This window comes from Rhinolophus sinicus, linkage group LG15 (genome assembly GCF_036562045.2).
Source record: "Rhinolophus sinicus isolate RSC01 linkage group LG15, ASM3656204v1, whole genome shotgun sequence".
Taxonomy (NCBI): domain Eukaryota; kingdom Metazoa; phylum Chordata; class Mammalia; order Chiroptera; family Rhinolophidae; genus Rhinolophus; species Rhinolophus sinicus.
Genome location: NC_133764.1, coordinates 38,271,177 through 38,297,215, shown reverse-complemented (window position 1 = coordinate 38,297,215; position 26,039 = coordinate 38,271,177). Strand labels below are relative to the sequence as shown.

The following is a 26,039-nucleotide window of genomic DNA, read 5'->3' as shown; positions in this document are numbered from 1 at the left end:
TCCCGCAGGCGAGCCTCACCAAGTCCCAGAACGAGTTTAAGATTGTTCTGAAAGAGCTGGAGGACTCCCTGCTGGCCCGGCTGTCGGCCGCATCCGGGAACTTCCTGGGGGACACCACCCTAGTCGAGAACCTGGAGACCACCAAACACACAGCCAATGAAATTGAGGATAAGGTCAGCTGTCCCGGGGTCCCTGCCAGAGCACACGGGGTTGGCAGCTGGGCTGAGAAGGGGCACGGGTGGCCCCAGTGTCCCAGTCACCTGCCGAAAGCCCCCCAGGACGGCTTCCAAGAGCGCCAAGAGCTTGGGACAGGCGGGTGGGGCCCATCTGCTCACCTGCATTGTCCACCTGCTGGTTTCACTCAAGCCCATTTTGTTTGTTTTGAGGTGCAAGAGGCAAAAATCACAGAGCTTAAAATCAATGAGGCAAGAGAGAACTACCGGCCAGCTGCGGAGAGGGCGTCCCTGCTGTATTTCATTTTGAACGACCTCAATAAGATTAACCCCATCTACCAGTTCTCCCTCAAGGTGCGGCCGCACCCAGGCCACCCTCGGAGGGCAGACGGGAGGTGGGGGGCGCCGGGGCACCCGCCTGGAGGGGGGGTTCCGAGCCCACTGCCGGCAGCATGGAGTGGCCTCAGAGCCCAGACCTGCAAGCATCCGTGCGCTCCGTGGCCCCTTTCTAGGCCTTCAACGTGGTCTTCGAGAAAGCCATCCAGAAGACGGCCCCCGCCGAGGAGGTCAAACAGCGAGTGATGAACCTGACGGATGAGATCACCTATTCCATCTACATGTACACGGCCCGCGGGCTCTTCGAGCGGGACAAGCTCATTTTCCTGGCACAAGTGGCGTTTCAGGTAGGGCCTGGCCTCACTGCTCAAAGGGGGGTCCGTGTGCCAGCAGCATCAGGGCCCCCTGGGGGCTTGGCAGGATGGGAGTGATTGCTGATGAGACGGGCTTCCCTTTGGGGATGAGAAAGTTCTAGATCTAGATAGTGGTGGCGATGGTACAACATCGTGAAGGCATTAAATGCCACTGGATGTTATGCTTAAAAGGGCTAAAATGCTCAGTTTTATGTTCTGTGTGTTTTACCACAAAAAACAAGGTGATGACAGAGTTTTCCCCCAACCCAAAGGGACGAGGGGGTGACGGCACTAAGCAGCCCCATCCCCTCAGGTCCTGTCCATGAAGAAAGAGCTGAATCCCAGCGAGCTGGACTTCCTCCTGCGGTTCCCTTTCAAGGCCGGGCTCGTGTCGCCCGTGGACTTCCTGCAGCCTCAGGGGTGGGGCGGCGTCAAGGTGGGTGTTCAGACGTGAGCACTGTCCCCTCTCCCTGCTGCTCCCACTGGGGAGGTTCACAAGGCACCGCCCACTGGCTGTGACATGGAGTAAAGGCGGGAAGCCCAGAGGTAGGGCTGTGAGCAGCAGCTGCCTGCCCGCTCCTGGGAGCTCTGCGTTCCTAACCGAATACAGCAATGCTCCTTGGGCCTCGTGTCCTTCCCTGCATGCGGCCAGCTGAGCCACGCAGGCCCCAGGGTGTGTCCAGGGGTCGCCCTTCCACCGCTCCCCCACCTCCAGTTTCCAGGCAAGGGCAGTGTCACGGGAATTCCTCAGATTTCTGGGCACACACACTCAGGGACCCTCAGTGTCTCGGCTCACAACCATCTGAGGAAGGTCGTCCCCTGAGGTGAGGCTGGCCCGTTCCAGAACCCTCAGGAGAAGCGGCTGAGTCAGTCCCTGGATTAGAGGCCCCCTCCCAGGTTCCTGCTGCTCTCTCTGGTTTGCACAGAGGCTCATTCTTTTCCTAGAGCCCCGGGCTCCTCCTCGGGAATAGCTGGGAGGGCAGTTGCTGGAAAGAGGGTGAGCTGGAGGGTCAACTGCCCCCAGGCTCTCTCGGAGATGGATGAGTTCAAAAACCTGGATAGCGACATTGAAGGATCCGCCAAGCGGTGGAAAAAGCTTGTGGAGTCAGAAGCCCCAGAAAAGGAAATCTTCCCAAAGGAGTGGAAAAACAAGACGGCCCTGCAGAAGCTGTGTATGGTGAGGTGCATGAGGCCCGATCGCATGACCTACGCCGTCAAGTGAGTGGCCACCTCCGGGGCCCGGGGCAGGCGCCGCTCTATGGGGCTCTGGTCCATTTCAACCCTCCACTCTACTGCCCATTGCCCAGAAGGGACCGTGGTCCCAGAGAGGAGTTGGCCCTTGTGGTTCCTTGGGGACAGAGGCAGCAGCCACTCCGTCCGTCCGCCGATAGCGCTTCTGAGTTCTCCCGAGCTCTCGGGGTCTCAGAAGGTGGTCAGTGGGACGCCTGGCCTCCTCTATCCCGAGCGAGGAGGGTGCCCAGGGATAAGTGATGGGAAAACAGACCCTGCACATGAGCCCCCTGAGATTAAAGAAAAGAAGTGTGGGCACTGCTGACGTCCGTGGCCACAGACCGTCCTTTAGGGTGTTGTGGGGGGAGAGCCATGGCAAAGCCGTCAGCATCCGCGGACTCGCGGCCACAATGGCCACATCGAAGTACGTCTTTTCTCTCTGACACTTGGCTCATTTTCAGAAAACTGTTCTGATTTCTTGAACAATTTCACTGGACCTGAAGCCCCTCCGCAATCAGGAAAGTCATCGTCACGTCCTTTCAGCTCCCCATTCCTGTGACTCCCCCGTTGGGCCTGTCATTTCCGAGGGGCTGCCTCATGTCACATCTGCACTGAGTCCCCGGGGCAGACATTTGTAACCTCCCATCCCTCCTCTCCAGTGGAGAGAATTTGGCTCCTCCTGACACACCACCCACCAACTGAGGGGGACAGAACTGTCACAGGAAGGAGGAGGGAGTGACAATGACATAAGCCCAGGGCCCATTCTCCCAGGGGATGTGGGTCACTTGTGGCACCCTTTGTTTTTCATCTGTCCTACTAGCCTGCAAACAGCCAGATTTCCCAGAAGATACCCATGTCCCTAACAAAATGCCCCTCTGGCGAAGCAGAGGCCTGGCTCACACCCCGTGGTAATTCACAGATGTTTCTGTTTGGCTTGGTTTCCCTTGGACTAAAGAGGAAAAGGAACAGGAGGGGTTGCGGAGGAGGGGGTGGGACAAAACAAGAAATGCAGGCATCACCATCAGGCTGGGCCAGGGAGAGGTCAGGCCCGGTGCTGGATTCAGCGCTGGAAGAAGGTGGGACACAGTCTGGGAAAGTCCAAGGCCAAGGGTGCCGGACCCCACAGCAGGAACACCACCTGCCTGGGGAGGGGAGGGAGTTTGGGTGTCCAGGATTTTTAACTCAGGTTTCAGAACCACCTGAGTTAATACACGTGAAAGCACGTCAGTGACCTGAAGAAGGAAGTGAGTGTCGGCTGCATGAGCACCGGTGCCCTCAGCAGGGGTGGGGGTGACCCTAACGCCAGGTTAGGGTCACCCCGACCAAGCTGTGCCCTCTGTAAGGCTGAGGAAAGCTGCTGTGCCTCCCTTATTGTGTAAGGGGAGTGTAGCCTCAAAGTGAGAAAGTCCAAATCGACCGCCAGTGGTAATGGCCAACATCAGGCACCACGCAGAGCTTCACCCACTGAACTCACAGCCTCCAACAGCCCCGGAGGCAGGCACTGTCACTGCGGCAGCGTCACACGCCCAGGGAGGGGAGTAACTCCCACAAGGTGGGGTGGGAGTTGGCACGCCATCTCAAACAAGCCGCAGTTTGATCACTGCCCACTTGGTGTGGTGTCCACACTGCCACGGCGCTGATTGCAGGCTGCCAGGGTTTCCTGCGGGCTGCTGGGAGCTGGCTCCGGCGCTCCTGTGCGAGGACACAGATCCGGGAGTGGTGGGGCCCCCTGAATGCAGGCGCATGCCATTCTGCACCATTACTTCATCCACACAGAGTGGCCAGGTGGCCTGGTGACTAAGAGCACTGATTTAGTGACATCCTGCCCAGGGCAGGGAAGGACTCGGGACATTCTGGAAGTCCTTCCCGACAAGGATCCAAAAGCCAGAATGGAGTTCAGTGGCAGGCTTTCAGGAGGAGCGCCCCCACCGCACCCCCACCCCATAGGCAGCATGAGTTCAGGAAACTACAGAAGCCAGAGCAGGGGCTGAACATAGACAAAGGTGCCCCAGGAAGTCCCAGGGGGGCGGGAAGGCCCACCCGGCACCAGCCCGCAGCCCCCGGGGGAGGAGCGGGAGGGTGTGAGAGGCCTCTAAGTGAACAGGGGCACCTGAAGGGCCTCCAAGGTGCTCAGAGCACAGAGCACGCAGATAGCCACCTGCTTGGGCATGAGCACGCTCGCCCTGGGGATGCTGCCGTTGTCAGTCGTTCAAAGACTGGGCTGGACATTACAATGGTGCTAATTTCACCTCCTATGCTTCACTCAGAATATAGTAAGCTCAGCTGCCTGTGATCACGGGAGACGGACAGACAGCTGAGCTCCAAAGGTCTCGCCATACAACACTGGATTTCCCATAAGAGGGGCCTCGACTGACCCCGGGGCTTACGGGGTCGAGCTAGAAAGAGTCTGTGGCTTGGGACAGAGAGGTGCTTATGTAAATGGAGCTGTTTATGTCGAGTCATTTTTCCCCTGTGTTTTCTGATGATCCATGTTCTGTGGTCCTTGAAGAAAACTGCTGTGAGACCAGCTTCCTCCCTCCTGAAACCCCTCAATCGGAACGTCACCAGGACGCAGAAACCCGTCAACGTTCTGCTCCTTCTTGCTGCCCTTGTCTGGACAGCAGACAAGGAAATGTGTGGGAAACAGGAAATGGCTACAAACTGAGCCCTTTCTTGGGAGCACGGAGGGCTCCCAGGGTCCAGGAGCCACCTGGCACTGAGGCATGGCCGCCCGGCGGCACGGTGCTGCTCCCTGCCTGCTGACCCTGTGCGCCTTTGAAAACAGGCAGCGTCAGGTCAGCTCGCAGAGCTGTCTCTCATCTGCGCACACGTGCTGCAGGGCCCCGGGGAGCAAGAACGGACCCCTCCACACCCCACACTGCACAAGGAAAGCCCCTGCAGACTGTTTTCTGGCCTGAGACCTTTCTCTGCTTAAGGAAATCCACCAGAAAACGGCCCTTTCCCCGGTCATGCCCACTGCACCCCAAGCCCTGCACCCCCGAGCCCTGGGGTCTGACCAGGCGCATCTCCTCAGGAACTTCGTGGAGGAGAAGATGGGCAGCAAGTTCGTGGAGGGCCGGAGCGTGGAGTTCTCCAAGTCCTACGAGGAGAGCAGCCCCTCCACGCCGATCTTCTTCATTCTGTCCCCAGGGGTCGACCCCCTGAAAGACGTGGAAGCCCTAGGTAAGTGTGGCCAGCCAGCGAGGGCCTTAGTCACCAGCAAACACCGGCCCAAACCCCAGTGAGATGACACGTCACACCCCTCGGGATGGTTATTACCAAAGACGCAGAAAATGACAAGCGTTGGGAGGACGTGGGGAAACCGGAGCCCTGGTGCGTCGCTGGTGTGGCCGCCGTGGAGGGCAGTCTGGGGGAGCCTCGAGAAGTGACACGTGACCCAGCAGCTCCACTCCCAGGTGTATATCCAAGGAACTAACACAGCTGCTCAAACAAGCACTCTACATTCACAACGGCCAACAGGTGCATGCAACCCAAGTGTCCACCAACCAACCAATGGATAACGGCCGTGTAGTAAATCCACACAGTGGGATAGTATTTCACCAGGAAAAGGAGTGAGGCCCTGACACGCTCCACCATGGATGGACCTTGTAAACTTTGTGCCAGGGGAAGAACCCAGACACAGAGGGCCCACGTTGTGTGGCTCCATTTATCTGAAGGGTCCACAACAGGGCAATGCACAGAGACAGATGGCAAAGTGGGGCTGCCGGGGCTGGGGGAGGGGCATGGAGAGCGTTTGATGGGTACGGGGATTCCTCCTGGGGTGATGGAAATGTTCTGGAACCAGACAGATGTTTGCACAACACTGTGAATATGTTAAACGTCACTGAGTTGTACACTTTTTAAGATGGTTTTTAAAATGGTAAATTTGATGTTATGTGTGTTTTGCCACCAAAAAAAAAGTGGGGAGGGTGTGGCAGTCCCAGCCGTGGATCGCAGAGCCTCAGCCGTTGTCAGTCATTTGCCCCCACACTTTCCCTGCTTTTCTTTCCTTTAGGGAAAAAGCTGAAATTTACCATAGACAATGGGAAACTCCACAACGTGTCCCTGGGGCAGGGACAAGAGGTGGTGGCTGAGAACGCTCTGGACGTGGCTGCAGAGAAGGGACACTGGGTCATTCTGCAGGTACGGGGAGGGTGGGTGCTGACACCTCTGGGGGTGGGCGCCATGCTGACGGGTGTGGGGGTTGGCCGTGGGGTTCATGTTCACCAATGGGCAGGAGGCAGCCATACCAAGCTGAGCGCTGCCTGGGTCAGCCAGGGAGCGGGGGCTGTCGACTGCTCCGGTGGAGGTGTGGCTTCTTCAGTGATGAGAAGGCCACTGGGCTTCATGCCAGAGAACCCCTACAGAGCATGATTTTAAACACAAAAACACTGGTGACAAAAGCGCCCCTCCCCCTCCGCAGTCAACAGCCAGGAGGCTTGTGTTCCCCATTTTGGGGAAATCCTAGCACGACCCCCATGAGCCCATGCTCACCCCGGCTTGCCCCCTAGCTCCTCCAGGCTGGTCTGACTCCCACAGACCCCACCGTGTGCTGACACGGCCTCGCCTGAACCCAAGTGGAGAGCTCAGCATCAAGTCGTTGCTTTTTACGCAAAGCTGTCAGAGGAGGGGTGGGGACCATACAATCTCAGTTTATGCCGGGCCCGCAGAGAGTGGGTAGGGCTCGCCAGGAGGCTGGAGTCCTGGATTAACTGAGCACAAGAATCGCCTCTGGGGCCACAGAGCTTAGCTGAACCGATCCTGCATGCCCCGCGGCCCGTAAGGGTGGGCTGGACGGTGGGGTGGGGAGCGCCGGTGATGTTAGGAGGAGCCCGGCAGAGGACACAGCAGACTGGCCTGTCCATGTGGGCCCAGGGCAGGGAAGGCGTATGTGGGCACTAAGCCCGGTCTTGGCCGCAGAACATCCACCTGGTCGCCCGGTGGCTGAGCACCCTGGACAAGAAGGTGGAACGGTACAGCCTGGGCAGCCATGAGGACTACCGCGTGTTCATGAGTGCAGAGCCCGCCCCCAGCCCCGAGTCCCACATCATCCCCCAGGGCATCCTGGAAAATGCCATCAAAATCACCAATGAGCCGCCCACGGGCATGCACGCCAACCTGCACAAGGCCCTGGACCTCTTCACCCAGGTAAGGCGGCTTCTCCTATGCGCATGCCCAGTGCCAGTCCCCAGTCGGAGCGGCCCAGGGACCCAGACCACATGGAATCACTGGGCCTGCAAAGCCAAGGATCCGACTGCACTGTGAGGACACTCCATGCTGGTTCTCTCCCGACGCACGCACGCACACACACACGCACACACGGTCACACACACACCTAGCGTTGCAAAGTCAGTATGTCCCTGAACGGGTGCACAAAGTGCTGTGGGAACAGCCATCACTGACAGCTTCATAAAACAGAAGGGCACGTTTATAATCAGTTTTGTGCCCTGCAAGTCAGTGCAGGTCCCGGGCCTGGGTGTGTCTGAGCACCTCAGGAAGGGGCCCAGCTCCTGAGGTTGGGTCCCGACGGTCAGTCGGTTTTGCTGAGGCCACAGCACCTCCTTGGTCTGTCCTCTGGTAACGCCAGCCTCACTGGGCTGTGAGCTCTGGTTCCCTCCCCAAGCCGGCCACCACCTTCCCTGGCTTCCTTGCGCCCTTGTGCAAATCCTTAGCATCAATATCCATTCTTTTAGCACCTGACCATCTTCTGTTGCACACTAGAACTTTCTGGGTGCACAGACTTGGTCTCCAAATCGGAGCCTAAAACCTTCTTGAGGAAGAATGCCTGTGTTCTCAGGTAACGCCTAACAAAGATCTACTTATGGAGTGCATTGTGCCAAGAGTGTGTAACTTCTATGTCTGATGTATTTAATACATAAAATAATATATGGAATTAGCAACTAACAACTCCCTACCGGCTTTGAAAGGACCCAGTAAGATCAGAGTGAAGTCATGGAGAACTGAGGGCAGGAAAAGAGATGTGCAGAGTGGTCGCACATTCCTCCCTCTAAGCACAAAAGGCTGCGAGCCTGGCATGTGGCAGGCGCAGGGACATCGAAGCCAGTGCCGGGAAGTGGGTGCCCAGGCAGACAGCCAGGACCAGCGGCGAGTAGGAAATGGCCAGGTGCAGGGAGGCCCGGGACAGACTACACAAGGGGCTTGAGAGCCTGCAGCCAATGCCCAGTGTGAGGGGGGCATGGGGAGTGTGGGGAGCTGGGGCCCCTCCCCACATGCCCACAGAGCCCTGGGCCCTGGGGCGCAGTCAACGCTGAGCAGATGAGGAAGACACAGCTGAGCTTCCAGAGGGTGCCCACTTAGCAAAGACAAATCACAGTCAGTAAAATCTCACAAACCTGATTCAGAACTTGGGCTGGGTCTGCCATTACCCGGGGCCATGGCAAATGGAAGGGCTGGCTAAGCACCTGCCCCCTTGGATTGTTTTTGAAGAGCTAGGGTACTGTTTGTATATAAACGATGAGGAATGCTGGTAACTGTGAAGGAACATTATTTCTCATTAAGTAAGCAAGGAAGGCATGTGTGGGCACCATGCCTGAAAGGTCCTGGCATGGGTGATACTTTGTTAGGGAGCAATCATTTGACTTGTAATCAGTGCTGAAGTGATAAAGCACTTGCTGTCTGTGTTCTAAGTGTTCCTACCGGGCTTTGCAGACCAGAGAGACTTTATCCCCCACTGCACCCCACCCCACTGCACCGCACCCGTCACCCGCGCACCAGCTGGCAGGCGGGACTCAGCCCCCTGGCGCTCTGCATGGGCTCCGCTGACAGCAGCGTGTACCCCGCAGGACACTCTGGAGATGTGCACCAAGGAGCTGGAGTTCAAGTGCATCCTCTTCGCCCTGTGCTACTTCCACGCCGTGGTGGCCGAGAGGCGCAAGTTTGGGGCACAGGGCTGGAACAGGTCGTACCCCTTCAACAACGGGGACCTCACCATCTCCATCAACGTGCTCTACAACTACCTGGAGGCCAACACCAAGGTACAGGGCGGGCCTCCTGCCCGGTCCGTTCTCCTCCTGTTCTCCTTTGGATAATTCTTAGTCGTATGTTTAAGAGATCTTAAGTGAGGTTAAATAAGTGTCGCAGCCCAGGAAAACCTGAAACCTAAGAATCACCTAGACCCCAGCAGCCTGAGACAATGGTCAGCATCCAGTCCCTGGCTGCCACCACAGCAGGCGTCAGCCTTCTGGCAAAGTCTCTGCTTGTGCTCACACTCCCTGGGGCCTGCCCATCTGGCACCTGACAAGTCCCAGCACCTTGGGGCAGCACGAGCCGATCGTGGACAGGGCTGGTGCTCAGTCAGCGTCTGGAGACAGAACCCAGTTGTAGAGCAAGGGCCAAAAACACCTCCCTGGAAAGATGGCAATGCTTCCTACCTTTTTTATTGAAAATTCAATGTCTACTCAGATGCATATAACCACAGAGGGCTGAAAAGAAAGCCAGTGGCCTCCAGTACTGGGTTGCGGCTATGAGGGCACCAGCAGACTGGGGAAGGGGGATGCAGGGGGACAGGGGTGTCCTGGAGAGGTGAGCCCCGCAGTGAGTGGCTCATGCCCCCATGGGTAGCCCAGCAGCCTGTCTAGAGACCCCCTAAGCCTTGGCCTCTCACCCTGAACCGAGGGCGGTTCTCCCGCTGCACTTGGCCTTCTCAGGACCGTACGTGAAGCCTGGCGCTGACCCGGCAGCGCCTCTGAGCCCCAGGAAGCAGAGGACTGTGCCCCCATAAGCCTTGGGCTCCTCCTCCTCCCTCTTACCCCTAAAGCAACAGCAACAAGAGCGGGCACCAGCACCTTCTTAAGCCAAGAGGGGTGGACAGGGAGCAAAAGCAGTGCCCGGCTTGCCCAGGGAGGCTCCCAGGAACCTGCTGGGGCATGAGTGAGGGGGGTGGTCACACAGCTGAACCAGCGGGCAGAGCTGGCACCTCCCTCCCAGCGCCCGGGTGGCCTAGGCACCCACCCCTAGTGGCACTGTCAGGGCGCTGGTGCCCAGGGGTCTGAGTTTGAAGCCTGGCCCTGCCCCTCACTAGCTAAGAGATTCCCCAAACCTGAGGACAACACCCCAGCCTCAAAGCTTTGGGGTTCAGGGAGGAAAGGTGCAAAGTGCCCCACCTGGCCTGGGAGCGCTAGTCTCAGGAACCCCTCCTGTCTCCCACCCTATTGTGATGCAGGGGGGAGGGGGAGACTTCAGCCCTGCACATCCACTCCCTGGGACACCTGACAAACATCACCTTGCCTTGCCCTTGGCCCAGAGTAGACCCCCTGCCTTGACAGCCAGGACAGAGCCCCCAACCCAGATTGGGGGGGGGGTGGCCTTCCAGGACTGCTGTCACCCAAGCCTGAGCCTGGAACGTTGTGTTTGCCGGCCTTGGAGAAGGCAGGAGAGAGGGACAGGCAGCAGTCAGTTCACATCCCCACAGCCCCCCCCCCCCGCCACCCCCACCGCGGTGGTTCCCAGGTCCTGTCGCCACCTTTCCCTTCAGAAGCTTGCTCTCCTCTGCAGTGGGTCAGGCCAGGTGCTGGTGGTCACTTCACCTAAAACAGGGTCCATAAGAGCCAAGCGCTGGTAGCGTGTCTTCCAACACTCACACCAACAAATCGATACAATGGGCAAGACCTGAAGGGGTTTCCTCATCACTGCAGCCTGTCAGATTGGGGCTCTCTGGGGAGACGAGGGTGGGAGGAACAGTCTGGTTAGAATTTCGCTTAGCCGCCTCCCCCGTCACGCATGCGTGAATCCAGGCTGGGTAAGCACCTGCTAGAGACTAGGTGTGCGGTGGGGAAGGGAGGGGTAAAGAACGGCACAGGAACCCACGTCCTGCTGGCAGTGTTTCCTCAGGCCATGCACTGGGCCTGGCCCACCTAACCTTCCCTTTGTCCCAGCTCTCGGCCTCAGGAGGCACAGTAAGTACCTGGAGGAAGTGAGTGACGACGCTGTCATGTCCCAGGGCCGACCCATCCTGCCTCTCAGGGTGTGTCCGAGTTACACACACACTGACCAGCGAGGCCTGATGTGTGACAGGCACCCCAGGGATTACATCGGCAGGTGTGGGACACTGATAGCTTCCGTCCCTGGGGGTTACTCCACTGCCCCACCCCAAGGGGAAGGCCCGTCCCCAGGAGGCAGAGTGGGATGTGCCCACCCTGCCCCACAGGAGAAACAACAGGGCGTCCGTAAAGCAAAGAAGTAGCATGCCGAAACCACCGCCCAGCACATCCCACAACAGCTGGGCTGAGAAAATGACCATTTAGAAAATAGTAACTTTCTGAGTAAAACTCGTGAGACCAGACAACCGATGACTCAAAGTTTTATTCAGTGACCTTTCGTTTGCACGTAGCTCGTAGACCGTGGCTTCAGGCAGGGCGCTGTGGCAGTCACGTTGCTAAATGTCCAGCTCACCCTGGGGAGCGGCAAGTAGAGGCAGTGGCGGCCGAGCGTGCGTGGGAGTGGAGATGGGTGGGGGGTCCCACGCCTGCACTGCCCAGGGCAGCTCCCCACCAGCACGTGGCACGCAGCCAGTCCAAACCGAGGGGTAAAATACACACTGATTTCAAAAGCCAGGTACAAAAAAAAGAGTCAGTGGGATCAGAAGACCCACTTGAAGATCTGACAACTGGGCTTCATGGCCAGAAAGCTGCACGGTGCCTGGGAGTCAAAACCCAATCTCCATAGAATTAAATGTTCTGGTGAAAGTAGACAGTGAGGGAATCCCAGAGGGGTCCCCCTGCCACCCCATCTCCGATCACAGGTAATAAAGGGAGAAACGGGCAGACGGACAGTGGGCTGGACGGTGGACCTGCGGACTCTGGGCCACTGGCCATGAGTTCCAGCGAAATGCAGTCAGAGGGCCGAGGGCTGTCCCCGGCCACCTGAGTCAGATACCAAGGACCGATGGTGGTGTGCGGGGTGGGAGGAGGTGAGCCTCGGGCCTGGTGACTGAGGGTAGCAGCTGCCGTGGAGGAGTTGGCATCACCCTAATTACAGACAGAAAGGGGTCGGACGCACCGTCCCTCACTGCTGCCATCCTCTGAAGGTGCCTTGGGACGACCTCCGCTACCTTTTTGGTGAAATCATGTACGGCGGCCACATCACGGATGACTGGGACCGCCGGCTGTGCAGGACGTATCTGGCGGAATACATCCGCACAGAGATGCTGGAGGGGGAGGTACAGCTGGCCCCGGGGTTTCACATCCCCCCCAGCCTGGATTACAAGGTGAGGAGCGCTCCTTCCCGGGCACGGACCACAAGCTAAACATGAGCTCACTCTGTGACACAACCACGACCAAGGCTAATGCCATCCTGGCCGGCTCCCGGTCAGAGCCTCAGATCACAAATGGGACATCAATAATTGAGCAAGAAGCCAGGAAACCAAAATGAGAGGGTTTGAAAGGCAGCCTCCGGGAGGGGGAGTGGAAACTTCCCTATGTAGCTGGGGAGCAAAGGGGAGCTGCCCAGGAGGGCAGTCGGGACCACTAGGTTTGTGCAGAGGGTGAGATGTGCATGGGTGGAACATTCTGGAAAGGATGTCCCAGCTTGCACAGCTCTCCCTTGGCAGCCTGACTAACCACCCCTTTCCAGAGTTATCATGAATACATCGATGAGAACCTGCCCCCCGAGAGTCCCTACCTGTATGGCCTGCACCCCAATGCAGAGATCGGCTTTTTAACGGTCACCTCGGAGAAGCTGTTCCGTACTGTCCTGGAAATGCAGCCCAAAGAGACGGACTCAGGAGCAGGCACCGGAGTGTCCCGCGAGGAGAAGGCAGGACTCCTCCCATCCTTCCCGGGGGCGGTGGAAGGGCAGGGCCTAGAACCTGGGGTCGCCCTGGTCAGCCTCAACACCTGGGAACCTGCTGGCACCACACTCGGGTCCCGCCCCAGACCTCAGCAACTCCAGTGGCACTGAGCAGGCTCACAGGCCTAGTGAGGGGCAGGAGGTTCCTCCAGCATCCCCAGCTGAGTGCCCCAGAGAGCACCTGCCCTTCTCCAGCCCAGCCCTTAGAGCACAAGAGCAGCAGCTGAAAACCCCCGGACAGCAGCACAGGTAACAATCAGATGAGTGGGAACAGGCCCTTCCTCCAGGGGAGCTTAGACGGCAGTGGGCAGAGACGCTCAGAGAATGTAGGAGCATTTCATAAATTCTCACCTGTCTGGGCTCCTCTGCCGTCTTTGGAGGTACAACACCTTTGCACTTTGTAATGTATTCAGACGAGGTCTGTTAAAAATTAGCTAACTACTGGGCTTCAGAGCAAGTCGACCAAATTCTTGACTGGAAGACTCTCCGTGCTATTAGGCCCCGTGACCTTTTCTTGGTCTAAGGATGGAAACCAGGACTCTATTGCTGGGAAGGCGATGTACCTGCCCACTGAGTGGGCCACTCCTTGAGGGTGTGACCAGCACGGCCCCTGCAGATAGTCCACACGGAGGACAGAGTCACATCGGGTGATCTGAGCGGGGCAGGGATGCTGCTACATCCAGGCATGTCTGCAGGGACCAGGCTGGGGTGGCCTGATGCTCCTGGGACACAGTCATGTGGCCTTGACAGTGGGGCCAGAGCACTCCCAGCCCATTGGCCATGGTTCCCTCCCCTCACCGGGTGTGTGGCTACACCTGTGATCCTGGTTTTCTGGCCACTTGTGTCTTTGCTGCTGGGTTTGGAGCTGTGGACACCGGGGGAGGGCTGGCTGGCTGGGGGCAGTGACAGGGCCGGCTGGGGCTTCCTTCCAGGTGAAGGCCGTGCTGGATGAGATCCTCGAGAAGATCCCAGAGACGTTCAACATGGCCGAGATCATGGCGAAGGCGGCCGAGAAGACCCCCTACGTGGTGGTTGCCTTTCAAGAATGTGAACGAATGAACATCCTAACCAACGAAATACGCCGCTCGCTAAAGGAGCTAAACCTGGGGCTGAAGGTAAAGTGTGGGTCAACAGGGCCCAGGGATGGGACTTAGGAAGTGTACTGGCCGGTGCAGGCTGACTCCACCTCAGCTGCACAACCACCCAGCCACCCCGGGCCACCGGGAGCTCGGCCCCTCGGCCCCGGCCCCATCTGGCTGTCCCCCCACAGGAGGCACAAGCGTGGCCACGTTGGGGGCTCTGCAGAGGCCCCACATTGTCAAACTACATTCTGTGGGCGACGCTCAGCACACGTGGGTGGGTGCTCTCTTGCCTGACCGAGCGCGCGTGGAACAAGGTCCGGCGGGACTGGCCAGGCCTGCGTCCGTGCCGAGTGGCGCAGCCTGGGCCCCCCAGCACCCGTCTGTGTGTCCCTCAGGGGGAGCTGACCATCACGACCGACATGGAGGACCTGTGCACGGCTCTGTTCTACGACACGGTGCCCGACACGTGGGTGGCCCGGGCCTACCCCTCCATGATGGGCCTGGCGGCCTGGTACGCCGACCTGCTGCTGCGCATCAGGGTGAGGACAGGGCTCCCAGGTGCCCCGCCCCCAGACCGTGGCCCCGCCCCCAGACCGTGGCCCCGCCCCCAGACCGTGGCCCCGCCCAGGCCTGGAGGCCCCTGCTGGCCTGGCCTTTGTCAGAGCAGGGCCAGAAGGGCCTGGTCCAGCCAGAGACGCCTGACAGTGCAGGCACTTCCTCCTAAAGGAAGAAGACAGCAGGCTCGAAGTGAGAGCAGATTTTATTGACACACAGAGCGCTCTCGCCAGCAGTGCTGACGACGCTCGCTCGAGTGACGCCCGTCAGCGGGGGCCTCCTGCTAAAGGCGGCCAGGTGACTGAAACCAAAAGCCTCTTTGGGGCTTCCAAATTCTCAAATGGTCAGCCATCCCTCCTGGCCCTGCTCTTCCTGTCCCCTCATCTAAAATGGGGCCACCCGGGCTAACTCCATGATCTGTCCGTAAGGCGGTCTGCACTGCACTGGGAGGCACGCACTGACCACTGGCTTTCCGTCCAGGAGCTGGAGGCCTGGACGACGGACTTTGCCCTGCCCACCACCGTGTGGCTGGCCGGCTTCTTCAACCCCCAGTCCTTCCTCACGGCCATCATGCAGTCCATGGCCAGGAAGAACGAGTGGCCGCTGGACAAGATGTGTCTGTCTGTGGAAGTGACCAAGAAAAACAGGGAGGACATGACGGCCCCCCCACGAGAGGGCGCCTACGTGTACGGGCTCTTCATGGAAGGTAAAGGGGGTGCTGGTCTGTGGAAGCTTCTAGAACTGGTCCTGCTTGGCTGGAGACTAGCTCTCGGCAAAGGCAGGCTGTGTGCGTGCTGTAAGGGGGCAGGTGGGAGGGGCACTCAGGGCGACGTGGCTCTCAGCTTAGAGCTGCCTGAAGACGCTCACACAAGGTCTGGAGGAGACCGAGTAACGGTGCTCCAGACAAGCGGCTGGGCCTGCTCCGCTGCAATAGCCGCTTCCTCTCAAAGGGGAGCACCAGCTCAAGGTGACGAGGGGCTCAGCCCTTCCAGGCCGTGGGGCAGGGAGCCCGGGCTCGATGTGCATTTGGTAGGTGAGGGGTGAAGGTCCAGAGCGCCTGCAGGTTCCACTCCCCCTCCAAGCTGCTGCTGCCCCCAGGCACAGGTTTCAGGGGAAGGGCCGCCTGGCCATCCACCTGCTCTGAGCCTGGTGCCAGGCCGTCTGAGGGGCCAGGACCAGCAGCAGCTGGGCAGAGGCCACACAGCACCGTCGGGCAAGCCATCTCCTTAGCCCCACTGAGTGCCAACAACTCCACCATATACCTCCATCCTACTCAGCGAGTGACGTCAGCCCTTACCTGTCGGGGTGTCGGGGGCCCCAGTTCCCATAGCACAAAGAAAAGCACAGTAGCAGCCGTCCTCCATGTTTATTTGGAATGACAGACAGGAAATATAAACATCATTAAATAGGGTGCGTAGAAATAACAGCAGCCTGGGTAAACGCAGTAACAGTTCTGTGCACATGGAAATGGGTATTTACACGTAGATGTACACACAGGACGCTCCCTCCCTGTGAAGGAACTCCTGTCATTTTCAGCGGAGTGGTTGTTTCCTGCACTGAAATTAAGAAGGCTGGCGGATGAGGCTCTAAACGAATGTAAACGATGGCGCCACTGGCTTCCGTGCCAGCTGCGCTCTGTGCACAGTGGGGTAAGGGGGCGGCCATGTGATTACCGACGACCTCTCCGTTTACAGCTCCGTCTTCAGCAATTCCTGTGCCCAGCCAGCCCCTGGCACCTGGCTTGAGCTCTTTGGGAGCAGAGCCAAGTCGGGGGTGTTGGGGGCACCAGCCTATCCCTGCAGGCGTGGGGTGCGAGGCCAGGCCTGTCCCCTCACTCACAGTCAGCACTGCCCTGCAGGCGCTCGCTGGGACACCCAGACCGGGGTCATCACCGAAGCGCGGCTGAAGGAGCTGACGCCGGCCGTGCCCGTCATCTTCATCAAGGCCATCCCTGTGGACCGCATGGAGACCAAGAACATGTATGAGTGTCCCGTGTACAAAACACGCCTCCGCGGCCCCACCTACGTCTGGACCTTTAACCTGAAAACCAAAGAGAAGGCAGCGAAGTGGGTCCTGGCGGGCGTGGCGCTGCTGCTGCAGATCTAGCTGGCGCCCGCCCGAGGCCACGCTCCCCAGATGCGAACCGCACCTCCAGCTCACAGCTAGAGTGTCGACCTTGCAAGGGGTGCTGCCTTTTTCCTCCTACATACTCAAGGCACATGGTAACTGTGCCCACGTGGACTGGCCAGAGGGTGAGGGCAGCGTGGGAGAGGGGATTCGGTGGGATTAAAACAATGACGTCACTGAATTGTGCCCATCTGGTTCACCTGAGTCGGCCTGCAGCTCGGCACCTGATGGCCACCAGGGACCTGGCACAGGCTTGGGGACGAGGCCCCAATTCGAAGCAACCGGGGCAAGTGTCCCAGGAACCAAACCCCCAAATCCTGACTTCCCATAGGGGCCACAAGCAGCATACAGGGTGAGGGCGTGGCAATCCCACCCCTTGGCCCGATGCTATATGCCAAAGACCCACCAAGGAGGGGACAGGGCATTTCGTCATAAACAGGAGCGGCCACCTCTCCAGTCCCCTAAAGCATTCCCTTTCTGTCACGGTAAGGCCACCTCCACAAACTACTCCCCAGAGGTGCCGTTTCCACATAGCTGAAGTGCTTGCCCACCAACTGCCCACTTCCTGAAGGTGCTGGCAACAGGACACAACGAGCAGGGATGCGGGGAGCAGCTTAGACGTGTGGGTGTCCTGGGGGGTCTCACGCTTCCGCAAAGAACTGCCCAAGCCCACGAGCCCCTTGGGCCGCTGCCTTCACCTCCGCCCCTCCTCAGTCACAGCAAGGGCGCAGGGGTGCAGGGCTGCTCAGACCGTGCCCAGGAGCAGTCCAGGGCGCTGCTCGGCACCAAGAAGCCCTGACTTCCTATCCGTGAGGCCTGTGCTGCAACCTGGATGTGCAGGAACGCCCGGCGCTTGGTCCCCTGGACAAGGCCCTCAGCCAGTGCCCGTTTCAGGCCTCTGGACATATCCAGGGACAGGGCTAAAGAAAACCTGCGAGGACACAGCCCACCGCACCAGGTGGCCAGCAGCAGCCTGGCCCCTCACCGTCTGGCTTCAGGCCTCACTCAGCGGGCTCCTGACGCGAGGGCCGCCCTGAGACACAGCTGACTAGGACCTGGGAACCAGGGTGACTGGTAGGAGGGTGTTTCTATTTGTCACCAGAATCATCTCAGCAGAGTGAGACCAGTGAGTCCCAGACCCGACTGACACAGTGGCAGAACATTCCAGTGAAGAGACTGGACGGCCAGGGCTGGCTTGGGTAAGGGGATACAGGCAAGAGGAGGGAACCCACTGGGAAACTGGGAACGCAGGCGAGGCCGCGAGCAGAGCCCACAAACTCCAGAGGGGGCCCATAGGCTGGCCCCTTTCCTGTTTTTAGGCTTAAAAGCAGAGTAAAGGCTGATAAGTCACTAGGATCCTGGGACCCGGTGGGGCCGACAGGGGGAGTCCTCCCTCCCTGGGGGCCGAGGTTCAGGCAGGAGTTTGGGCCCGGGAGCCTGGCTGCCCGGCAACCTCCTCTACTGGCCAGGAGAGGTCGCTCCTCAGACACACAGAACAGAAAACAGCTAGCAGTCACCAGGCAACTCGTTTTCAATCCCCGGTAATCACCACAAAATGGGAAGGTTTTCCAGTTTTGCCTTCAGAGCCTGAAACAGTCATCATTCCACACTAATGCATCGTGAGCGGCTGACAGAATTCTCTCCAAACTTTCCGAGATGATTTACCTCTAGGTTACAATCCAGTGACGAGGAAACAGGGACGGGGCCAAAACCCGCTTCACACCTGAGTGCTGGGAGGCCTGGGCAGCCACTCTCTGCACCTGGGCTCTGCCATCTGGCTCACCGCCAGGCTGGCCAGAAGAGCCGGAAGCACTCCTGGGGGGACAGCTGCCCAGGACTGTCTTGTAGGTAATTAGCAGGGACAAAGCGAGCGGCCAGCGGAGAGCAGGCTGTGGCGGTGTTTGCGCCGATCCCACATGCCAGCGCTGTACACAGAAAGCCTCTCTCCAAACAGAAACCCGGGCCCAGCACATTCTTTTGGCTTCTCTGGTCTAATTGTCCCACAGGACAATTTAACAACTAGTTTGAAGGCAAACAGTGTTAACTGATGTGCTGCGGCCCCAGGGCAGGGCGGCCCTGGCCACCAGCCACTCCCAACCACTGAACCCGCAGGCTGCCGGGGGCGCAGGCTGCCTGGGGCGGGGAGAGGCTGCAGATGCTTCTGGTCTGAGCCCAGAAGCCCCCTGCCCCACACAGGCAGCCACGGGCTTCGGGGACCCCCGAGGTGACCGGCCAGGACTGAAAACCCGCACTGGCCACATAGCCCTTGACCCTCATCATCGAGTCCTTCGCACCGTCCCTTCTCCACAAGCCAAAGGCCCAAATATCCCACCCCCACCCCCCAGTGTGCGCAGGACAAGTGGGAGCCCAGAACACCTTGGGACGCTGATCCCATCTGGGGACCTCTGGGGTGAGCTCAGGGCCTAAGGGCTCTGGAGCTCAGAGGGTCACTCAGGAAGACGCCACCTCTCAGGGAAGCCGCACCTCCGGTGTCCGGGGGCAGCTCAGGTCAGGCCCGCTCACTGGGCAAAGCGGTGGCCTCCCCCGGAGTAGGCAGAGCATGTCCTGTTACCAGCTGCCAGCAGAGAACATGGAGCCTCCGTAAGTGCACGTCACAGAAACGTCAGGCAGAGGAGGCCGAGCCCCGAGGTCTGGCCCCATGCTATCTCCTCCTGGCATCTCACCCTGGCGAGAGCAGCTGGCCAGGCAGCAAGCCAGGGCCCTCTCCCTGCCAGGGCGCTTCCTGCCCTCTAAACCATGAGCTCAGCTTCAGGGGAGGGTGGCGCAGTCTACCTGTGTGCCCATAGTCCGGGGGAAGGAAGGCCCTCGTGCCCTCGTGACACTGCCCCCCACCACAGCCTGCCCTGGGACGCCCTGGAGAGGGCTGCCCGACGAGCATCAGGATAACCATCCACACAAGCGCGGCACCACTCCTGTGTCACCAAGGAAGGGACGAGAGAGCACTGGGGTTCCTATGCGAGGTCTGGGAACCCCAGTGGGGCAGTGACCCCTGGGGAAGCCCGCTGGGTCGGCCCTGGAGGTGGCACCTGTCGTCCTCAGAAGAAGTTCTTAATCAGCGGCGTCACCAGCTTCACCCACAGCTTCACGTGCCGACTCGGCTGCTCGAAGGTGGTGGAGGACACCACACCTGACCTCAGGTAGAGCTGCTCCTGCTCCTGAGGAAAAGGAACAGGAGTTAGGGGTCCCCTCCAGCACCAGGCAACAGGATGAGGTGCCGGGGCCTGGCGGCCAGGCCCTGCAAGTGGCCCCTTTGAAACAGTCCTTGGAAAAGCTAAGGAGCCCGCGTTGCTACATGTTTTTAAGACCAAGCCGTGCAGGGGACAGAGCTGAAGAGATACAGCTGGTGGAAAAAGTGAACATTCACCCTTCTAAAGGAGGTACACTGCACAATTAGGATTATTTCGTACATGAGACAGAGTTTTTCTTCTCTCCAGTTGGCAGAAGCTCCCGTGACACCACCACGGGGCTGACAAAGCCCCGGGAGCAGGCACACCTGCTGCTGGAGGGGACCGCGTCGTCTCTGCCGAGAGCAAAGCCCTCAGAGCCTTCAAAAGCTCCACTCGCAAGAGTTTATCCCCAGAAAAGAAGCATGTGCTGAGATTTTTGTACACTGAGATTTATCCCAGCAACATCTGTAATAGGGAAAAACTGGAAACCACCTAAATGTCCAACAACCAACTAATTAAATATAATAAACCCAAATGACAACGCAGCACTCACTATGAGATACTCATGTTCTAGAAGAACGTTTCTTCAGTAACGCAGGTAGGCACATATATTAAGCGAAAAATCCTGGATATGAAATCATAGATACCATATAATCCTAGTTTCATTAAAAAGAAGCAAGTTAGGCCTCTCCATGTGCTCACAGAACAAAAGATGGAAGATCAACCAAAAGGATTTCAGCAATTATCTATGGACGAAAGGGCCAGTATATGCTAACTTCTTAATTTTCACAATGATCACTTTCATATTTAAAAACAAGTTAAGTGACACGTATCTAAGCCTTGTCATAAACTGCGCTTGGGATCACCGACGGAGAAACTGTGTCTTTTAAACAACTTGCCCCCCACACACTGTTCCCTTTTGTAGGGGACCTATTGCACTTCCACAGAGGCTGCGACCGACGTCCCCTGAGCTATGAGACGCCTACCAACCCACACCACCGTGAGGACCGAGCAGCAATGGCTGTGAAGACGCTCTGGCCACGGGGGACCAGCAGCCCCCGAGAAAAGCCTGGCTGGCTCTCCTCTGGGGGCGGGGGCAGAGGGTGTGCCCCCCAAGCTCCTCTGACCCCGTGAGAACGGGACGAGGATGCCTGGCCCACCAGAACGCTGGCAGCTGGTCCACAGCTTTTCCTATCAAGGCCTGGGGCAACCGAGCGCCTGGATGCAGTTCTTCCTGCACGTTTCTGGCGCTGGCTCTGGGGCCGGGAGCCCGTGCTGCGGGGCGTGGCCCCCGGGCGCTCCCGCGGGGGCTGCCCAATCCCACTCTGGTCCCTCGCCTCCGACGGCTGCTGCTGCTGCGCCTGACGGAGCGGCCAGCTTCAGTCTCGGGGGCTGGTTTGCAGGAGTCTCCACAGACCCAGCTCCAGCTTTATGTTTTCAAATGAATATGCAGCCAAGATTTCAATTAAATTACCAGAAACACTTAAGTTTCCTCACAGACGCCACAACAGGGATGGGGAAGGAAGTCAGCTGATCGAGGTTACAATGCTGCTCTAGGGTGTCTTTCTGGGGTCACAAGTGGTAAAGCGTGTTCCCTGAACAAAACCAGGAAGCTTTCAGTCTTTACTGTATGTACTAAGAGATGGGCGGGACTTGGGGTTCAGATCAAAATCCCTCCCATCCCATCCCAGTGTGACCCAAGCGGGGCCCTTGCCCGCATCCCAAGGAGAGTTCCAAGGCGGCTTCTGGGAGACAGCACCCAGGCAACGGGGTTTTAGGGACTTTCTGGGCTATGGGAGGCTGTGTAGCTGGGCATTGGACGGGCCTCCACGATGGCAACTGCAGTCCCCGCATATGAGCATATGGGCGGAATTATCCAGAAACGTGTTTCTGCATTTCAAAGGCTCTAAAGAAGGGAAGAGCTGCAGCATGAATTGCCACCCTCCCACAATCAAAAGCCCCTGGGATTCAGGTTTGGGAAGAAAAAGAAAATATCCCAAATATGTCATTTGGGAAAGCAGATACTGACCACAACCAGCCCAGCTTTTCTCAAGAACCAGGATGTGGGTTCAGTCCCCCGTCTCAGGAAGTGGGGGACAGTGGCCAGTACCAGGACCCTGGGCACAGGCCTGGGGAACTTGCTCCCCCAAATGAGCCCAGGTCCACAGAGACTTTGTCCGGCCCCAGGCCAAGTCACACGAACGCTTCTCTACTGACCGAGGACAAAAAGTCAGGGACCCAGGCATCTGTGGAAACCCGCTCTCTGCGGTGGGGGGTGGGGGGGGCCGGAAGTCCAGGAGGCTCCCCCCTGGAAGGTGCAGGTGTGAACCTTTCACAGCACCCGGCTCTGAGGCCAGCTGTCCCCACTGGAACCTCGGCTGTGGGGGCTTCCTCAGTCATTTGCTGGAAACCTGCTGAGCAGATCAGATTCTCCCACTGGCCACCCAGAGCGTGACCGCTGCCACTTCCTCTCACCCTCCATCGTGAAGCCCTTCCCGGCACCAAGGCCCCACTCAGTCGGACAAGATTCCCAGATCGCAGGAGGCAGATCCCGGGGCACAAGGCCGTGACCATTTCCTCCTCCAGCAACAAAGGCTCCAACTATTTCGCAACAGCAATTCCCAACACTGGAGAATAAAAGCTTCACCAAGTCACCAGCTGAAGCCTCTGCGGCTGGGCCTACAGCGATGTTATCAGCAACGGGATCCCGACTCGGGAGGGAGGAAAGCTGGCACCTTCCCGGGAAGGCTGTGTTGCACAGGCCACCAACTCGGAGCCCGGGGTGGTGTGTTTGCATTCTCAAAAGTCTATCAGCGCTGACTGCTGCAAGTGACCAAGGACAGACATTCACACAAAAGCACGAAGGAATTGCCACTAACTCTGTCATTCTCCACTTTAAACAGAGTAAATCTGACTAGCATGCAAGGAGGTGGAGGCCACGGCTGACGCTCAGGGAACCACCACTGCGTTCCCGTCCCACAGAGGAGATGGAGTGCTGCTTCTCTGCACCTGGCGGTGGGTCGCCAGCCAGCGGCATGTGGCTCAGGGTCCCCGACCCCAAAACTCTCCAGCCCGAGCTCAGGAGAAAGGGCTGCTCTCCCGACTGAAACGGCTGACAGCGCAGGCCCAACCACACACTGGGAAGTGTCTTCCAAGGGGAGGAGAGGAGGGTCCTCAGAGGGCTACCTGCACGCGATCACTTGTCCACACCAACATGCTGAGCCAGACACAGCAAGTCAGGTCCCATCCCCCGCTCTCCGCAAGAATGCCTGCCTTCTCCCTCTCAGGGTTGCAAGGAAAGCAACCCCATTACAACTATAAGCATGAGAAAAGCCATACAGAATTCTAGGACCCCCGCACCCCGAAGGAAGATGGACCCTGCCTTGGCCAAGCTCCGTCCCTGGACATGGGGAGCAGGCAGAGGCCGCCGGCAAGCTTCCCCAGTCCCACGCCCCCCTCCACCCTGACCCTGCAAACACGCCCCGAGGAAGCCCTGCTTCTGGCCTGGCAAATGTCCAAGCTCTCCAGCACCCCCTTATATTCAGTCCCTAGCACCCCGGGCCCTATCATCCCTGAGCGCACGAGTCTAAGACGAAAAGCCCAAACACCCGTGCAGAGAGGCCTGGGGCGCAAGGGCACGGACACCCGCGAGCGAGTGCTCCACGGGCCCCGCACTGGTGCTCTGGCTTCTCTGTGGGGTCGGCCTCCTTTTCCTGGCTTCTGTGTCACCCTTTCTGCCCGGGTGGCCGCCCTTCCATAGTGGACCTGCATTCCAGGAAGGGCTCCGCAGTCAGAGGCCCGCAGGCTTCAGAGGGAGGCCCTGCAGCCAGCTGCTCTGGCCACCAGCCATGCCTGCCACCACCAGGGGGCTGCTGAGGACTTGGGCTTTTCCTCACTGGGCTCAGGTGGGCAGCACGGGACACAGCTGCCAGGGAATGCGACACAGGCAGGGCTGAGCACCCTATTCGACGCCCCCGCCCCCGCTTTCCCCCACCCACCTGGTGGAGCTGCTGCTGTAAGGCCTGGTTTTCCGTCACGATGGCGATCTGGGCCTCCAGGTCCCGATGGACTGACCTGTACCCAAAATTAGGAGAGCCAATCAACGTGAGACAGGGCAGGCTGCTCCCAGCCAGGTACAGCCACAGGCCTGCAGGGAAAAGGAAACGTGCAGAGGAAGTGAGCACAGCATCTTCCCAAGCTGCTCCACACCCCACCACCTAAGAAAACCCGGGTGCTGGGGGTGCCGCTGCTGCAGACCCGCTGGGCAGGCTGGCCAGCCTCCTCTTGGCCCCGGCCCCAGGTGGCTCAGTGGGACGGCTCCACTCTTTCTGCCGCCCTGCACGCTGTGGCCTCTTCCCCAAGCATGGTGAGAAGTGGGTTCTTAAAGGGAACCTGGGGTGCCTGTGCCCCCTACCCCGGGGGGCTAGCCGGAGGCCCTTCCCACTCTCTGAACTGCCTCCACCACAGCCTGGCCACTGGAACTCAGCCCATCTGGGCAGAAGCTCCATCGTCCTTCCACGGACACTGAGGGAAAGAGGCCACGGCTGTGCTACATGGGGGCTGGGGACAGCAGAGGCAGGCGGTTCCATGGGGGTGACACAGGCGCTTGGTAAGAACAAGTCACACCATTCTGTCTACCTGAACACAGGCCGGGCCTTCCTCCCAAGGGACTCACGACCTCCCTCTTCAGACTGCTAACACAACACACACACACTGGAAGCCCCAAGGGCACCAGAGGGAGACCCCACTGGGCTCAGGCACCGTCCCCTGGGGCCCGGTGGGGGCCAGACCTCAGAGGCGCTGCAAGTCTGCCCGCCCAGAGGACACTGCTTCCCCTTTTTCGCTAGAAAATGAGCCGGCTGACGTTACTCATTCCGTCTCCACGCCCGAGCGCCAGGGCCCACTTGCACAGTCCAGCCCCCATCAGAACTACTTCTCCCACAGAAACAATTCCCAAAGCCTCCCAGGGACATCTGTCGCCCTCGACTTCCTTCCTCTTACGGAGGGAGCCCCGACTGCCCTGGCCTCTTTTTTTCCTCCGTGCTGTGCCCTCACAGCACCAGGGACACTGCCCAGAAACCCCGCCCAACGTCCATGGGGCCAAGTGGGTGCCAGGCAGCTGCGTGGTGCCCCTGCTCGCAGCGGGCTCCGCGCCCTCCCAGCACCGTGGGCCTCTCCTCCGCCAACACGACCCTCTCAAAGGGCCAGTCACGCACCATCGTCAAAAGCGTATCAACAACATGTAACGCTCACCAAGCTCCGAAAATAGAAGGTCATTTCCTAATTCTCACTCAGAGCATTTCCAAGGACGTCTTGGATAAGAGAAGACGACGCTCTGCTGCCTGTTCCTGTCATGTGTCTGACATCCCCCCCACACACACAAAGGGGCCACATCAAAGCCACTCACTTGCCTGTGGGCACCGCTCAATCAACTGTCCCACCCCACTGGGCCACTGCCGTGGGGACAAGCATGTGGCCAGCCTTACCCTGTGTCGAGAGACCACCGGGGTGGACGGGCTGGCCCTGGTACCCTGACCCACTGCCCAGGGAGGTCCGAGCAAAATGGCCGTGCTTGTCTCGTGCAGGCACATCGGGCTCAGGTGTTCTTGCCCAGCTTCCCAGTCTGGAGCGGGGAGGGACACGGAACATGGGACACGGTGACAGGCAGCTCGCCAGCAGCCTCAGAAGGCAGGCAAGAGCTTACTGTTCCAAGTCTTCTGACGCCAAGAGCAGCCCTTGTCCAGCCAGCAAGGGGACAGGTGAGATTGAGGAGGGAGGCCCGACACCCTCGTGGGTGACATGGGTCACAGCTGATGTGAATGTCACCCTGGCTGCGTGCATCCAGAGCTCCTGGACCGCAGGGTCTGCTGGGATGGCCGAAGGGCCTGGTCCGACGGAACTTTTTATTTGTAAAATCTGCTGCAACACAGGGTGGCCAGCCCGCACCACCACGCCGCCCGGCTCCCCTCATGAACCACTGCTTCTCAACCTGTTCTCACTACTGGCCCTGAAGGAGCTGTTTTACACCTGTGTTTCCTAACTGCACCCTCAGAACAACACTTCACTGTCACGGACATACTGTCTGTCTGTCTGCGTGCTGCAGTCACGCATACCCGTGCTTTGTGTATAACAGATCGTGAGTTTTTCAGCTCCCTCCCCGAGAGCCTGGGAACCGGGACACACACCTAC

General features: G+C 59.0%; 2 protein-coding genes across 8 annotated transcripts in view; one reads left to right on the top strand and one right to left on the bottom strand.

Annotated features, from left to right (window-relative positions):
- The window catches only part of DNAH17 (dynein axonemal heavy chain 17), a 99,657-nt gene extending 82,976 nt beyond the window's left edge, over window positions 1-16,681 (top strand). The window contains exons 66-80 of the mRNA XM_074320771.1: window positions 9-173; window positions 387-527; window positions 686-856; window positions 1,176-1,298; window positions 1,887-2,080; window positions 5,127-5,275; window positions 6,108-6,235; window positions 7,013-7,240; window positions 8,896-9,087; window positions 12,138-12,317; window positions 12,683-12,865; window positions 13,831-14,013; window positions 14,376-14,519; window positions 15,016-15,241; window positions 16,394-16,681. Coding sequence (XP_074176872.1) covers window positions 9-173; window positions 387-527; window positions 686-856; window positions 1,176-1,298; window positions 1,887-2,080; window positions 5,127-5,275; window positions 6,108-6,235; window positions 7,013-7,240; window positions 8,896-9,087; window positions 12,138-12,317; window positions 12,683-12,865; window positions 13,831-14,013; window positions 14,376-14,519; window positions 15,016-15,241; window positions 16,394-16,641 — 2,655 coding nt within the window. The 3' untranslated portion in view covers window positions 16,642-16,681. The remainder of the gene's footprint in view (window positions 1-8; window positions 174-386; window positions 528-685; window positions 857-1,175; window positions 1,299-1,886; window positions 2,081-5,126; window positions 5,276-6,107; window positions 6,236-7,012; window positions 7,241-8,895; window positions 9,088-12,137; window positions 12,318-12,682; window positions 12,866-13,830; window positions 14,014-14,375; window positions 14,520-15,015; window positions 15,242-16,393) is intronic.
- PGS1 (phosphatidylglycerophosphate synthase 1) overlaps window positions 15,887-26,039 on the bottom strand; it is a 34,184-nt gene continuing 24,031 nt past the window's right edge. For 3 of the 7 annotated variants that reach the window (XM_074320772.1, XM_074320776.1, XM_019735640.2), the window contains 3 exons: window positions 23,849-23,997; window positions 19,710-19,838; window positions 15,887-16,486 (listed from right to left, as the gene is read on the bottom strand). In XM_074320772.1, the coding sequence (XP_074176873.1) occupies window positions 19,719-19,838; window positions 23,849-23,997 (269 nt within the window). In that variant the 3' untranslated portion in view covers window positions 15,887-16,486; window positions 19,710-19,718. Of the gene's footprint in view, window positions 16,576-19,709; window positions 19,839-23,848; window positions 23,998-26,039 lie in introns of all 7 variants that reach the window. The other 4 variants (XR_012492365.1, XM_074320773.1, XM_074320775.1 and 1 more) reach the window with 4 other exon arrangements.